This window comes from Cyclopterus lumpus, chromosome 3 (assembly GCF_009769545.1).
Source record: "Cyclopterus lumpus isolate fCycLum1 chromosome 3, fCycLum1.pri, whole genome shotgun sequence".
NCBI lineage: Eukaryota > Metazoa > Chordata > Actinopteri > Perciformes > Cyclopteridae > Cyclopterus > Cyclopterus lumpus.
The window spans coordinates 26,859,502-26,873,700 of NC_046968.1; the positions used below are offsets into that span (position 1 = coordinate 26,859,502).

The following is a 14,199-nucleotide window of genomic DNA, read 5'->3' on the forward strand; positions in this document are numbered from 1 at the left end:
CAGGAGCTCCATCGATCGCAGGACTTTACAGAACCGCATCCGTCGGACTCCGCATGCAAAAGCGCACGTCAACAGTGTTTTTATTAATAAACGGTATAAAAAGGTGTGCACAGAGAGCTGAAATGATAGTATGAACACAGAATGACGCAACGCTCCATCCTCCTAATGTAGGCAAAGAGAATAATGTCAATGGAGCTTCATCTGAAAGCTCCAACTGGGTTCATAGATGTTTGGTTATAAAGGTGTTATAAGGTGTCACCAGGAATTACATTTTGGATCAGAATATATATGAAATGTAGGTTTAGCATGACGTATCATATTATATCATATCCTATCATATCGTATCCTATCATACTATCTAGATAGCTTTGTTTGGATTTGGTGAATAAACTGCTTCTCAAAAATACAATGCTCATTGAGAATTAGCCTTTTTTTAATGTTCCGACCCACTCAAGTGGGATCATGAAACCCATCCTGATCCCACTTGTAACAACAACAACAACAAAAATAGCAAATTCTCCAGGAGCATTGTATATTTTTTTTCCGAGAGTCCTTGAAACTGTTTGGCAGATTTGATAGTTGTGTTGTTTTAAAATGAAAGCTGTACGTCGTAATCTTAAAATGGGGATCCGGAGAAAATCTACTTTAAAAAAACGACTAACGTTGCACTTCAGGGCTGGTCGTTGGGTCTCTTTTGGGGTTGCTCGATGTTGGACGGTCATTGCCCAGAGCACTCGACTCTCTAAAAGACTTCTACTATTTCACACTGAGCTGGTAGCACACAGTCAGCGTGTGGGAGCTTTTGAGCCTAGAAGCTTTTGAGCTGGAAGCAGCTGCCCACGGCTTCACATTGGGGGGTCAGTGGGAGCCAGAGGAACCCAACCAGTCGGGGGTTTTGGTAAACCAAAACAATAAACTGGAAGAGGCTGTGAACGCTGGCTTCATTCAGCAGTATCTACTACACTTCATTTGATTCAGCGCGGATACAGAAAACATTACTCAATGGCGTTTTAATTTGACGTCACATTGCCTGACATTATATATTAATGTATCGAGATCTAATTAAAGATGCCGAAGTCATGGGATCCATGACGGGGATGTTCAAACGGCTAAATGATCCTCATTAAATTAGTGGCCTGGAATGGACCCCCCGGCAGTGTATTAACCTGTTATACGGCCTCACCGTGCGGATCTGGTTCCTGGTTCATTGACAAAAGCCTTCACGGTGATGCTACAAAAGAGCCTCCTGTCTTCATTAACACCCAATTCCTCTTGAAAGTTAAGTAGGATCAGCTGGAAATTTATACAAACCTTTATTCCCCGCTCGCCATCAGGGATTAGGAAATGTTTTGGACTGGAATGGAGGAAGAAAAGAGCTAAATGGTGTGCTAAAAGGCAATTTTTTACGACGGACACGCTTCTTACAGCCTCTCCACAGAAAGCCCAATAGGAGATTTTTGAGAGGGTTCTTCGCTCAGCCAATAATCACCGGCTACACTACAAATATATGGAAGTTGCGGCGCCTCGGAGATTCCCTCGCACGACACGAGGAAGCGAAACCATTTCATTTGCGGCGCGCTCAAATTGCTTTCCTCCACTCGTTTGCCTCGGGGTTTGAGGAACGATGCATCGGAACCCGGCGTTGATAAAGAAACACAAAAATCGGGGCGTGAAGTTTCCCGAGTGCCTCCACACCTTTCTTGAGGGTTGAGAAAAGACGGAGCAAAGGACCTTCACGCCCTTTTTTTTCTTCTTCTTCTTCTTCTTTGGAGTGAAAGCAACCAGACCACCGAAAGATACCCTCTGTGATTACTTTTGTATCATACCCCCCCCCCCCCCGTGAGTACTGCCTCATATGCATAAAGCTGTTATTACATTTAAATGAGCGAGGCCGCCTTCTGCCGAGCAACAGGGCCGCCGCAAACCTTCCCGAGTACATTTGCAGAACGCAAGATGTGAGTCCTCCCGTCTGTCGCTGTCCGGCGACCGTCGCTGTCATGGTTACCCGTCACGTGGCCGCATCTGGACACTTTATATATATATATATATATTTTTTTTTTTCTTCTTTTTTTAAAAACATCGCTCCTTTCTGGGTCAGCGCAAATGAGCCGTTGAGTGCAGGAAGTGCCCCGATTTGTAGCCTGTAAATAACAGGAGGTTGTTAAGAGCCCACATTTTCTTTCCCGTTCGCATATTCTGCATATGTAATTTTGGAGTATCGCATTAGAAATGCACAAAGGAAAATGGCAAAAAAATTGGATAAAAACCTCCTGATTGACGACAATGAATTGTTGTTTGCCTTCTAAATTGATTATAGCGAACATTAACGTCACGTGACTGATGCCCAGCTATTCCCATTTTTTAAAAACGGCACCAAAACGTGGCCAACAGTAGCCGGCGTGAAGGAACAAGTCAAACGTGGCCAAATCCAAAAAAACGATTCCTGTTGGAACTCATTTTTCTATCGTCTGAGTCACACGGCCAAGCCGACTTCCCTTTTTTTTTGATGGTTTGCTTACCTCCGCTTCTTCTGGTGTGTTTACCGGCGCGTTAAGGTTATCCCCATTTGATCCTCCTGTGAGAACATTGTTCGGTGTTATGTAGAGCGCCATGTCACCGAACATGAAGCACACGACAGCGCGGGAGGAGAAAGAAGAACAGCAGCGCTGCCTTGAGTCGCTTTTGTTTAGTTGTTAATGACCCGAGTGTCGGCTCCACAGTATTGCATGTGTCCGATATACTGTATTTTATATATATATATATATATATATATATATATATATATATATATATATATATATATATATATATATATATATATAATCACTAACAGAACGCTTTGAGCTTTTCCACCCTGAGATGACATGAGTTCATACTCCGGTGTGCTTATTATTTTCAAGTACACCCTCTCTAAGAGGAGCATATAGCCTCTCTGGATCCTATATATGCCACACACTCACTTTGCCTCAACGTCGGCAGACTATTTAAATAGATCTGCATGGACTAGCACACACACACACACACACACAACCTCATATTATATATTCTGTGAGCCCCCGAGCAGCCTCACACTGTTGGGGGGGGGGAGGGGTTTATGTGCCTTCATACAGGTAATTAAACAATAAGCGTATGAAAAAGCATGTTTGCATTGCACCCATTAGGCGACTCCATCTGTCATGTAGCGTCAGCTTGTTGTGTAATTTAAATATAATGGACTCAACCAAAGTCAACACGCAGCAGTGTTCAGTCCAAATGAATGGAAGGAACTGTTTCGTGTCCAGCATTTAGCAGATATAAGTATGTGTGTGTATATATATATATGTATGTATATATATATACATTAGTAACACATGTATAAATAGTGGGTTTATAGTCATCGAGGGCATTTGGATAATGTTGTGATTGTTTCTTCATTTAGATCCTCATTAGCTCGTAGAAAACTCGCACAAAAATAAATATCGTACATTGTCCAGTCTTGTTACACAGAGGTAATAAATGTTGCGCAACAACGTAGATGGTTGACCAACAGTCTACCCCCCCCCCCATCCCCCTCCCCCGGTGACAACCGGTTAGCTTTGGTCCCGTGTTTGTTCACCAGATGGTCACGTGCTCACACGGTGACATGCATTAATATCTATATAAGAAAGAAGAAGAAGAGAGATTCCAAATCAGCCGCCATAACCGAATGTCAGGGCCCCAATTAAGATGTTTGTGGAGCTCATGAAGCTCCGATGTGGAGAGAAGACCCTTCACTTGGAGATCGGCATGGAGGGGGGGGGGGGGGGGGGGGGGGGGGGTCTGTTGGTGATCCGGTGGAGCCGGAAAGAGGAACGAGTCCACTCACCGGCTGCAAGTACGAAGACTCGAGCATCAGAGAGGAAACTGTGAGGGATTTGTTTATTCAGCATCACCGAGCATCACCCCCCCCCCCCCCCCCCCCCCCCCCCCCCCCCCCCCCCCCCCCCCCCCCCCCCCCCCCCCCCCCCCCCCCCCCCCCCCTCCTCCTCCTCCTCTCCATCAATGCCACGAAAACACCCGTCTGTCAAACCTGTGGTACCGGGGAAAGAAATGTGCCAACAGGGGGAAATAAATAAGTAAATAAAAAATAAAAAAAACATTAAAAAAAAAAAATAGAAGCCTGCTGAAGAAATACATAAGTGGAGAGTCGAGATGAGTTTACTGGCCTTTTGAAGGAAGATGAATGTTAATGAGGGTAGATTAGGGAAGCAACGACAACCACCCTGGCACCGAGGGGAGAAACACACACACACGCACACACACACACACACACACACACACTCCTGCTCAGCCTCACACCTTTCAGCTGTGGTATAGAAAGAAGAAGAAGGGGGGAAAAAAGGCATGCATCCAATGTAATATTCATACACACCATGAGTAAACACCGATAAGCTCCAGACTGCACATTCAGACGTTGTGTGACACACACACACACACACACACACACACACACACACACTCCATCGAACCCCGGATTGCACAGCACACACCGAAATGAAAGCCATCTGGATGACAAAGCACAAATAAGATCTGGAGCCCTCCTCAGTGGATAACACACACACACACACACAGTCACACACAGTCACACACACTTCCCGTCCCTTCCAGTTGCCGACGACACACATTTCCCCTCCCCGACATTAACGCGCTCCCTGGCGGATCCCCCGGCGCCCCCACTGCGCCACCATCCATCCATCCTCCTCCTCCTCCACCCAGCCGAGCGCTACTCACCAGGACTGCCATGCAGAGAACGCTAACTCCATGTTGCCAAGGGAATCAAAAAATGCCTCCGAAAGCATGGAGGACCGGGATGCGGGACTCAAACGCTGGCTGGACTCAAAACGGGAGAGATTTGGGGGGAGGTGGTGGTGGGGGGAGGAGGGGGGGGGGTGGGGGGACGTGCGCGAGCGGCGAGAATCCCCTGGTCCGCGGGGGCATTTGAGAGATGCCTCCGTCCCCTCCTGATGCTCTAGATCCCGCAGCGCTGACATGTAAACACACGCACACACACACACACGGGCGGCTCTGCTGGCGCACACGCGCTCACGTACATGCTGCACCTCGCGGAGACTGGGAGGCTGAGGGAGGGGAGGGGAGGGGCTGTGAGGGAGGTGGGAGGAGGAGCTGCAGTGGACTGGGAGGATGGGATGGGATGGGGGGGGGGGGTATAAATGTTATCTGATCGCGTCAGCAGCATCCTCCTCTGATTTGTGTTTACTGTTTGTTGTTGTTGTTGTTTTATTCTATTTATGGAGGCACTGGGATGCAGGCTGTGTGTGTGGTGACGGATGAAAAGGAGGTTAGAGAGAGAGAGAGATGGGGGGGGGGGGGGGACGTTCACATAAAGCAGGTGAATGAAGATGAGCCAAAACAAAAAAGTGAGGTTATGAAAGGAGGGGGAGATGGGGGGGGGGGGAATGAAAATGATACAAAATGAAATATCTTCAGCATGAACACTGTGCTGGTGATGACGAGCCATTTAGGACGGTGGAGGTGGACGAGGATAAGTGGGGTTCTGTTTGGGAGGTTTAAGGATTAACGCCCCAGCCCAGAAACTCACCTTTACCGTGGGGGGGGGGGGGGGGGGGGCAGAGGCTTAACGGTGCTAATGGGGATGTGGGGCTCACACATACTGGCGATGCCAAGGAAGCTCCACAGCCGGGGAGTGTTTATGGGAGATTAGGGGGGGGGGGGGGCTTGAGGATTTAGTGGCGTGGTGGTGGACATGAAGGGCCACAGAATGACAAATGTCTACGTTTGATTCCCCATTTCTATTTCTCTCTCTCTTTCTCTCTCCACCAAAGAGATTTATTTAGATTTCCTTTTTTAAATTGAATCTCATCCGACGCGCACCCTTCTACAAGTGATTGTTGTTGTTGTTGTTGTCGTCGTTGTCGTCGTCGTCGTCGTCGTACTAAATCTGGTGGGACAAACGGCGGTGCGAGCTGAAGACGTCTCTGCTGTGTACGATAAAACACGCCGACTTATTCAAGCTGTTGGAGAACACACTCCTCATACCACATAAAACATATTTATGGCTCATTCCGCCCCAACTAGAAGCTAATCTTGAAAAGAGAGGAGTTATGATATGAAACCAGATGATGACATTTAAATGGATGACGAGTTCCGGGATGGATTCACCTTCTTTTTCCTGGGTTGTTTTTTTTTTTTTTACGCCACAAAAAAGATTGGACGGCTGATTCACGACCTTTTCATTTACATTCAATGGCGCGATGAATTTATTGATACATATTTGTTCCCATTGAGAAACCATGTGACCCCGGCGGATGGCAGGAAGGACGCACGAGTTTCACGTTGCGACGAGACATAACTCAATACCCCAACTGGGTAGAAGTTTGATTAGAGGGGGAGGGAGGGCTGTCTTTATTAAAATGCCAGCACTCTGTTCCCATAATTGATATCCACACATGAGCAATAACTTTCTACTGAGATGCAGATTGGAGAACGGCGGCCATTCCTTCTTTTCAAAGCTTCTCGAGCTTCTGATTAACTTTCATGTGCTTTCTGTGTGACTGTGAAATATGTATTTCTCCTGATGGTCTTGGGGACTGACCTTTGGCTAAGCCCCGCCCACCTCGGTCACTGCTGCTGCCGAACCTTTTTCGTTTCCAGTTAAAACTCAAATGGGGTGTAAAGCGAGAGTATTTATTCTTTTTTCTTTCTGGCAATCGTCAATTTAGTTGTTCAGAATGACTGAATGGCAGATTTGTTACAACAATCGTGTACAAAGGGTCTTGAATGTGCACTTTAAAGCCTTAAAGAGAGTTTCTTTTCGGCCACACCGGGCAAAACAAATATCACTTTCAGCGTATCGTCTTTTCAAGTTTCTAAAAAAGAAAGAAGGTCTTATTAATAAGAAGAGAGGACAATATGAACACGCCGTTTCATGTCAAAGGGCTCGAGAGGGTTTGCAAAAAGGAAAGCGTCGTCTTTTAGAATATAATATTATGACATCGCTTTAATGAAATACATTTTTCAAAAGCTTTTGTGGTAATCTTTGTGATTTTTTTTTTTTTTTTTTTTTTTTAAGAATCCAGCACTTATTTTAAAAAGAAATGAGAGGATTTATTTATTTATTATCAGAGTATTTATAATTTATATTCAACTTAAATTTGAAAACTGGCGATAAATATTGTTGAGATATTGTTCAGTTGAACTCATTTATTTGACTACATCTCTAACTGGACCTCGTTGGACATGAATAGAAGAGACGTTAATAAACTAGATTTCACAATTCAAGAACACAGCTTCTACGTTTTTGAATAATAATAATAATATAATAATCCTGCATGGACCAGAGAAAAAGGGCTTTTTGGGATGAAGACTCAAGCTTTTAGTTTTGAAAAGGCTGAAAGAAAAGACTCAGAACTTTTTATATATATATATATATATATATATATATATATATATATATATATATATATATATATACGGAGTGTTGCGAATCCACACAAACGTGGGGAGGAATCCAAAGCAACCACTTAGCAACCGTAGGCCTGCTGAGCTATGATTGGACGATATGGATTTTTTCCTCACTTTACGGCTTCACTTTTTATTTTTTCACTCCAGGGTCTCAGGTGATCCTAATAGTTAAACTCTCAACGGGTTGCACAACACCTTTTAGATTGTTGCTCCAAGAAAGCAAATAATAGATTCACTGAACAAAAGTCACGCTTTTCATACGAGTTCCCTTCAGCATATAGAGTGTCTGTATACGTACGTATATGTATATATATATACACTACAGCGACTGTGGGTCAGTGCAGCAAGTCCTTCTGTCAATCAGAGGGTCGGCGGTTCGATCCCCGCCTGAGATTGAAAGACACTCCTTACAGCAAGACACTTAACCCTGAATTACTCCGCGTAGCTGTGTCTACGGTGTAGGATTGGATTTAGGAATACATATGTATAATATATACGATATTAAACTCCTAAACCCGGCCAACATGTCCCCCGGAGAGGGGGCAGCGCCGGAAGACTTTGGGGTGGATTCACCCATATCCCTGGCAGAGGTCGCTAAGGTAGTCAAAAAGCTCCTTGGTGGCAAGGCGCCAGGGGTGGATGAGATCCGCCCTGAGATGCTGAAAGCGCTGGACATTGTTGGGCTGTCTTGGTTGACACGCCTTTTCAGTGTCGCATGGGGGTCGGGAACAGTGCCCATGGACTGGCAGACCGGGGTGGTGGTTCCCATCTTCAAGAAGGGGGACCGGAGAGTGTGCTCGAACTATCGTGGTATCACACTGCTCAGCCTCCCGGGAAAAGCTTATGCCAGGGTGCTGGAGAGGAGGCTCCGACCGCTTGTCGAACCTCAGATTCAGGACGAACAGTGCGGATTCCGTCCCGGTCGTGGAACAGTGGACCAGCTCTTTACCCTCGCAAGATTACTGGAGGGGTCCTGGGAGTTTGCCCAACCAGTTTACATGTGCTTTGTAGACCTGGAGAAGGCTTTCGACCGGGTCCCTCTGGGGTTTTTGTGGGGGGTGCTGCGGGAGTATGGGGTGCCGGACCCGTTGGCACGGGCCATCCGGTCTCTGTATGCCTGCAGTAGGAGCTGTGTTCGTCTCCTCGGTAGTAAGTCAGACACGTTCCCGGTGGGTGTTGGCCTCCGCCAGGGCTGCCCTTTATCACCGGTCCTGTTCGTGACCTTCATGGACAGGATATCTAGGCGCAGCCAGGGGGCGGAGAGGATCCGGTTCGGGAGTCTCGGGATCGCCTCTCTGCTGTTTGCGGATGATGTGGTCCTGTTTGCCTCCTCGGACCGTGACCTCCAGCATTCACTGGGGCGTTTTGCAGCCGAGTGCGAAGCGGCAGGGATGAGAGTTAGCACCTCCAAATCTGAGGCCATGGTGCTCTGCCGGAAACCGGCGGATTGCTCCCTCCAGGTGGGGGCAAACTGCCTACCCCAAGCGAAGGAGTTCAAGTATCTCGGGGTCTTGTTCACGAGTGAGGGTAAGGTGGAGCGGGAGATCGATAGGCGGATCGGTGTGGCTGCAGCAGTAAAACAGGCGCTGTACCGGTCCGTCTTAGTGAAGAGGGAGCTGAGCCGGAAGGCAAAGCTCTCCATTTACTGGTCGGTCTACGTTCCAACCCTCACCTATGGTCACGAACTCTGGGTCGTGACCGAAAGAACGAGATCTCGGATACAAGCGGCCGAAATGAGCTTCCTCCGTAGGGTGGCCGGGCTCAGCCTTAGAGATAGGGTAAGGAGCTCGGACATCAGGGGGGAGCTTGGAGTCGAGTCGCTGCTCCTTCGTGTCGAAAGGAGTCAGCTGAGGTGGTTCGGGCATCTAGTTAGGATGCCTCCTGGACGCCTCCCATTAGAGGTTTTCCGGGCACGTCCAACTGGTAGGAGGCCCCGGGGAAGACCGAGGACACGCTGGAGGGATTATATCTCCCGGCTGGCCTTGGAACGCCTCGGGATCCCCCAGAATGAGCTGGAAAGTGCTGCGGGTGAGAGGGAAGCCTGGGTCGGCCTGCTGAACCTGCTGCCACCGCGACCCGACCCCGGATAAGCGGGTGATAATGGATGGAATATATACGAATATATACATATATTAATATATTCATGAATATATTAATATATATATTCATGAATATATATTAATATATTCATTAATATATATATTTATGAATATATTCATGAATATATATATATATATGAATATATATTCATGAATATATATACTGTATATATGAATATATATATAGTCTTATATATTCATGAATATACATATATATGTATATAAGACTATATATATACACTGTGTGTGTGTATATATATATATATATATACATACATACACACACACATATATATATATATATATATATTTATTTGCAAAATCAGCTCTGACTAAAGATGCTGCTCCCTCCAATCGTTTAATACAATGTTTGCAACGCGTTCTCCAAATGAAATAATTTGATCACTCACGCAATATTAATAACGGTGCTTTTAATTTGGTAATAACGCGGCGCTCCGGCTTCACATGCGCACACTTTGCCACTACTTTGCATTACAAATTCATCTATCTGTGGCTCCCCGATTTATTTATTTTTATTTGTTCCTCCCGGTTCAACGCTGATGTCACTTCTCAGTGGCTAGAAACACCTTCAACACATTTCCACCTGCAGTAGAAGTGTTATAGGGTCTCGCCCCGTCGCCCGCTGTTGGTATTACTGACATTAACTGCTGAGGCTGTTAATTTATTCGGAGGTGAGACGTCAAGAGACACGGCAACTGGCTGCTGAGTTGGTGTTTTTCTAGGGTGGAATTCTCTCCATTAAGCCTGATGAGTGAGGATTTCACACCAAAACTGGTGTGTATGTGTTTCCCACACCTGCTCCGGCTGGTATGATTTTCCTCTCTGGCGGCGGCGGCTAACATGTGGTGTCGCTTACCCAGAATACACACAGCTCCACCACCCCATGAGTCTGTCTATTAGGGGGGGGGTTGAGTGGTCAGCTGTGAGCCGGCCGACAAGTGGAAGTCCTGGAGCATTTAAGGAGTTTATGTTGTCGCTTTGAATCCCGGTGATGAGGAGGAGGAAGAGGAGGCGACTAGCTAAACGTAGTTAGTATAGAAGGCCTTATTTACATGTTGGTTTTCGTTGTTTCGTTTGTGTGAATGCGGAGCAATTAAATATGAATTAATACGCAAGTCACATCTTTAATAAACAAAAACACCCCTTGGGGGGCGTTGAGCCAGGTTTATTTACCTCGAATATTGACTGAAGGAACTGAATCATCAAACACTTTTTGCTCCAGCTTAATGAGAGTAAGTCTGAGTTTTAGTCATATTCGGCCTCTCAGACTTCATTATCCCGATCGTTAAAAATCATAAATGTCAAGTTAAACTTTGACTCCGTCCTAGCTATTGATGAGCAAACAAACTCGGTCGTTACTTCTCATCCCTCCCTTTTCATTGGCTACGAACCATAGAACAAAGACACGGGGACGTCACCCATCGGTTTGTGGATGACAGTTCCTGAAGCCTCAAGTTTGGTCTTTTTGGGCCTCTTGGGTGTTTTTTTCCTTGGAAGCTTTCTAAGTGTCAAAAAAAAAAAAAAGGAAATGCGATCGTGTAAAAGTCCTACGAGAAAAATGACTCGATGCTTCAAACTTGATTTATTACCTCATTAAACACGAGTTCAAGGGTCTCAATCGCTAGTTTCAAGCGTCGGCGGCGAGAGTGCGTCGTTGTCGTCGTCGCCGCCGCGCACTCGACGGTCCCAGGTGAAATCTCAACGGCTGATTGCGTCGAACACGTCATTGACCTGATTCACAAAGTCACGTTTTCGAGCGCGCCGTCTAATGAGAGAGACACAAACACACACACACACACACAGACGCACAACGACAGGACTTTGTCTGTATTGTGGTCCAGCAAACGGTTAACAGCGGTGGATAATGCTCAATTATTTAGCTCTGGACAGATGGTGACTGAGAATGTGTGAAAGAATGCGGCGGGAATTGAAAAAAAGCTGATGGATGATTGGCAGCCGGATATGCATGTAGTGCTCTGACTAATCTGAGCGTCGGCCTTTTAATTAGCCGCGTCTCAAGACCATCGCAAAAAAGGCGTCGATCATCGGAGTGCATCGCTGAAGCGTCGAGGATTCAAATTGTATTCGTGTTTTCGATTAAACATTCCGCTCGTCTTTTGTAAAAAGCAACGCGGGGGTTGGAACGAGGTCGCCGAATAGTTCCGCTGTGGAGTGTCGAGGTCAGGCTGTCAGAGCGCCGCCCCGGTGGGCGGTTGAGGTAGTGACAGGTGGTCGGATTGAGAAGTCTGATTGTATAGAAGTCTATGCTTCATGTGTTGAAGCTGCATTCTCTCTCCTGACCACCAGGGGACGACTCCTCTGGTTGTATAGAAGTCTATGCTTCATGTGTTGAAGCTGCATTCTCTCCTGACCACCAGGGGGCGACTCCTCTGGTTGTATAGAAGTCTATGCTTCATGTGTTAAAGCTGCATTCTCTCTCCTGACCACCAGGGGGCGACTACTCTGGTTGCATAGAAGTCTATGCTTCATGTGTTAAAGCTGCATTCTCTCTCCTGACCACCAGGGGGCGATTCCTCTGGTTGTATAGAAGTCTATATAAATGACTCTACTTCTCTTGATTTATTCCCTCAGTAAACATTGTAAACATGAGTTTTTGGTCTCAATCTCTAGTTTCAAGTCTTCTTCAACACAGCATGATGTTCATTTAGTAAATGTTGGTCCATATAGTCAAACCGACCATAAAGCAGGGTATGCTTTAGGGCGGGGTTTACTGTGATTGGCAGGTCGCTGCCGCTACCAGAGGCGTATATGCCGTCTCTACGTCACTCCTCCACATTCCAAATACGGTCACTTTCGTTCATCGGCAAAACCAACATCGACGGTCGTAATCCAAGATGGCGACGGCTAAAATGGCCAAACTTGTATCTTCATAACGGCGATCCACAAACCGATGGGTGACGTCACGATGACAGCGTCCACATCTTATGTACAGTGCGTGGCACAGATTAAGGTTCAATCATGATCTGTACACAGAACAACACCCCCCCCCCCTTGCCCCCCTGCACCCCAGCCCAAATTATTTAGAAATAAAAGTGCCATAAAAGGTTGAGAATCATGACTAGACTCTCGTCTTCAGCATCCAAATACACATTTGACATAGTTTCCCATCACTCACTGAGTCATATCTGTTAAAGCTATGACTCACGCGTAGTGTATTTTAGAAGAGACACATATTAATGTGTCAAAATGACATGTACAGTGCAGTAAATCTTCTTTTGACAGAGCGCCACAATAAAATCCACGTCCAGACACCGTTGGTTTTCTTGTAATATATCTGTTCGATGCTGTAATATGTGTTGCTGCTCACACCAGCACAAATATTAATGTGAGCGGAGCTGTAATTTAATTGGTCCAACAATCACTTACCGGGTCTTATTAAACCCAGATAATCTTTGGTGCTTCTGGAGGGCACGTTTATGAACGGCTCTTTTTGTTTTGCCCAAAACCTTGAAAAGAGCTCCACCGTGTGGAGCAGAGCCGTCATGACACTCCGTCGAATGCAATATATTCATTTTGTACGTGTATACTCTTTTGAGGGAGGGTGGGGGCATAATTCCTCCAGCATTTTAGTGGTTTTTTTTTATGAATGATTCCATGTATCTGCAGCTGCTCGCCGTGAAACCAACTCCTAACCACACGCTCGTAATTATGCCACGCGTTAATTTGACTTTTGACCTCCTTCTGTTTCATGGATTGCGGAGGTCTGGATCGTGGTCCATGCCTCCGAGTAATTATTCATACATTTCTGTCATATTCATTGAATCCTCCTCTGTTGCTCTCCTGAAGGGTTCTTCCCTTTTCTTCCCTTTTGAAAGGGTTTTTTCCTGATCCGATGTGAGGTCAAAGGTCAGGGATGTCGTATGTGTACAGGTTGTAAAGCCCTCTGAGGCTAATTTGTGATTTTGGGCTATAAAAAAATGAACTGAATTAAACAGCAGCAGCAGCAACAGCAGCAGTAGCAGCAACAGCAGCAGCAGCAACAACAGCAACAGAAGCAGCAGCAGCAGCAGCAGCAACAGCAGCAGCAGCAGCAACAGCAGCAGCAGCAACAGCAGCAGAAGCAGCAACAGCAACAGCAGCAGCAGAAGCAACAGCAGCAGCAGAAGCAAAAGCAACAGCAGCAGCAGAAGCAACAGCAGCAGCAGAAGCAGCAGCAACAGCAGCAGCAGCAGCAGCAACAGCAGCAGCAGAAGCAAAAGCAACAGCAGCAGCAGAAGCAGCAGCAGCAGCAGCAGCAACAGCAGCAGCAGCAGCAACAGCAGCAGCAGCAACAGCAGCAGAAGCAGCAGCAGCAGCAGAAACAGCAGCAACAGCAGCAGCAGAAGCAAAAGCAACAGCAGCAGCAGAAGCAACAGCAGCAGCAGAAGCAGCAGCAACAGCAGCAGCAGAAGCAGCAACAGCAACAGCAGCAGCAGAAGCAACAGCAGCAGCAGAAGCAGCAACAGCAGCAGCAGCAGAAGCAACAGCAGCAGCAGAAGCAGCAGCAGCAGAAGCAGCAGAAGCAGCAGAAGCAGCAGCAACAGCAGCAGCAGAAGCAGCAACAGCAACAGCAGCAGCAGCAGAAGCAACAGCAGCAGCAGAAGCAGCAGCAACAGAA

At 46.6% G+C, this 14,199-nt stretch overlaps 1 protein-coding gene across 1 annotated transcript in view; it reads left to right on the top strand.

The window, feature by feature from the left end:
• Positions 1-12,436: 12,436 nt before the first annotated feature.
• The window catches only part of LOC117725241 (putative mediator of RNA polymerase II transcription subunit 26), a 6,440-nt gene continuing 4,677 nt past the window's right edge, over positions 12,437-14,199 (top strand). Inside the window, 4 exon segments of the mRNA XM_034525285.1 lie at positions 12,437-12,463; positions 13,541-13,637; positions 13,640-13,826; positions 13,828-13,888. Of these exon segments, the coding sequence (XP_034381176.1) occupies positions 12,437-12,463; positions 13,541-13,637; positions 13,640-13,826; positions 13,828-13,888 (372 nt within the window).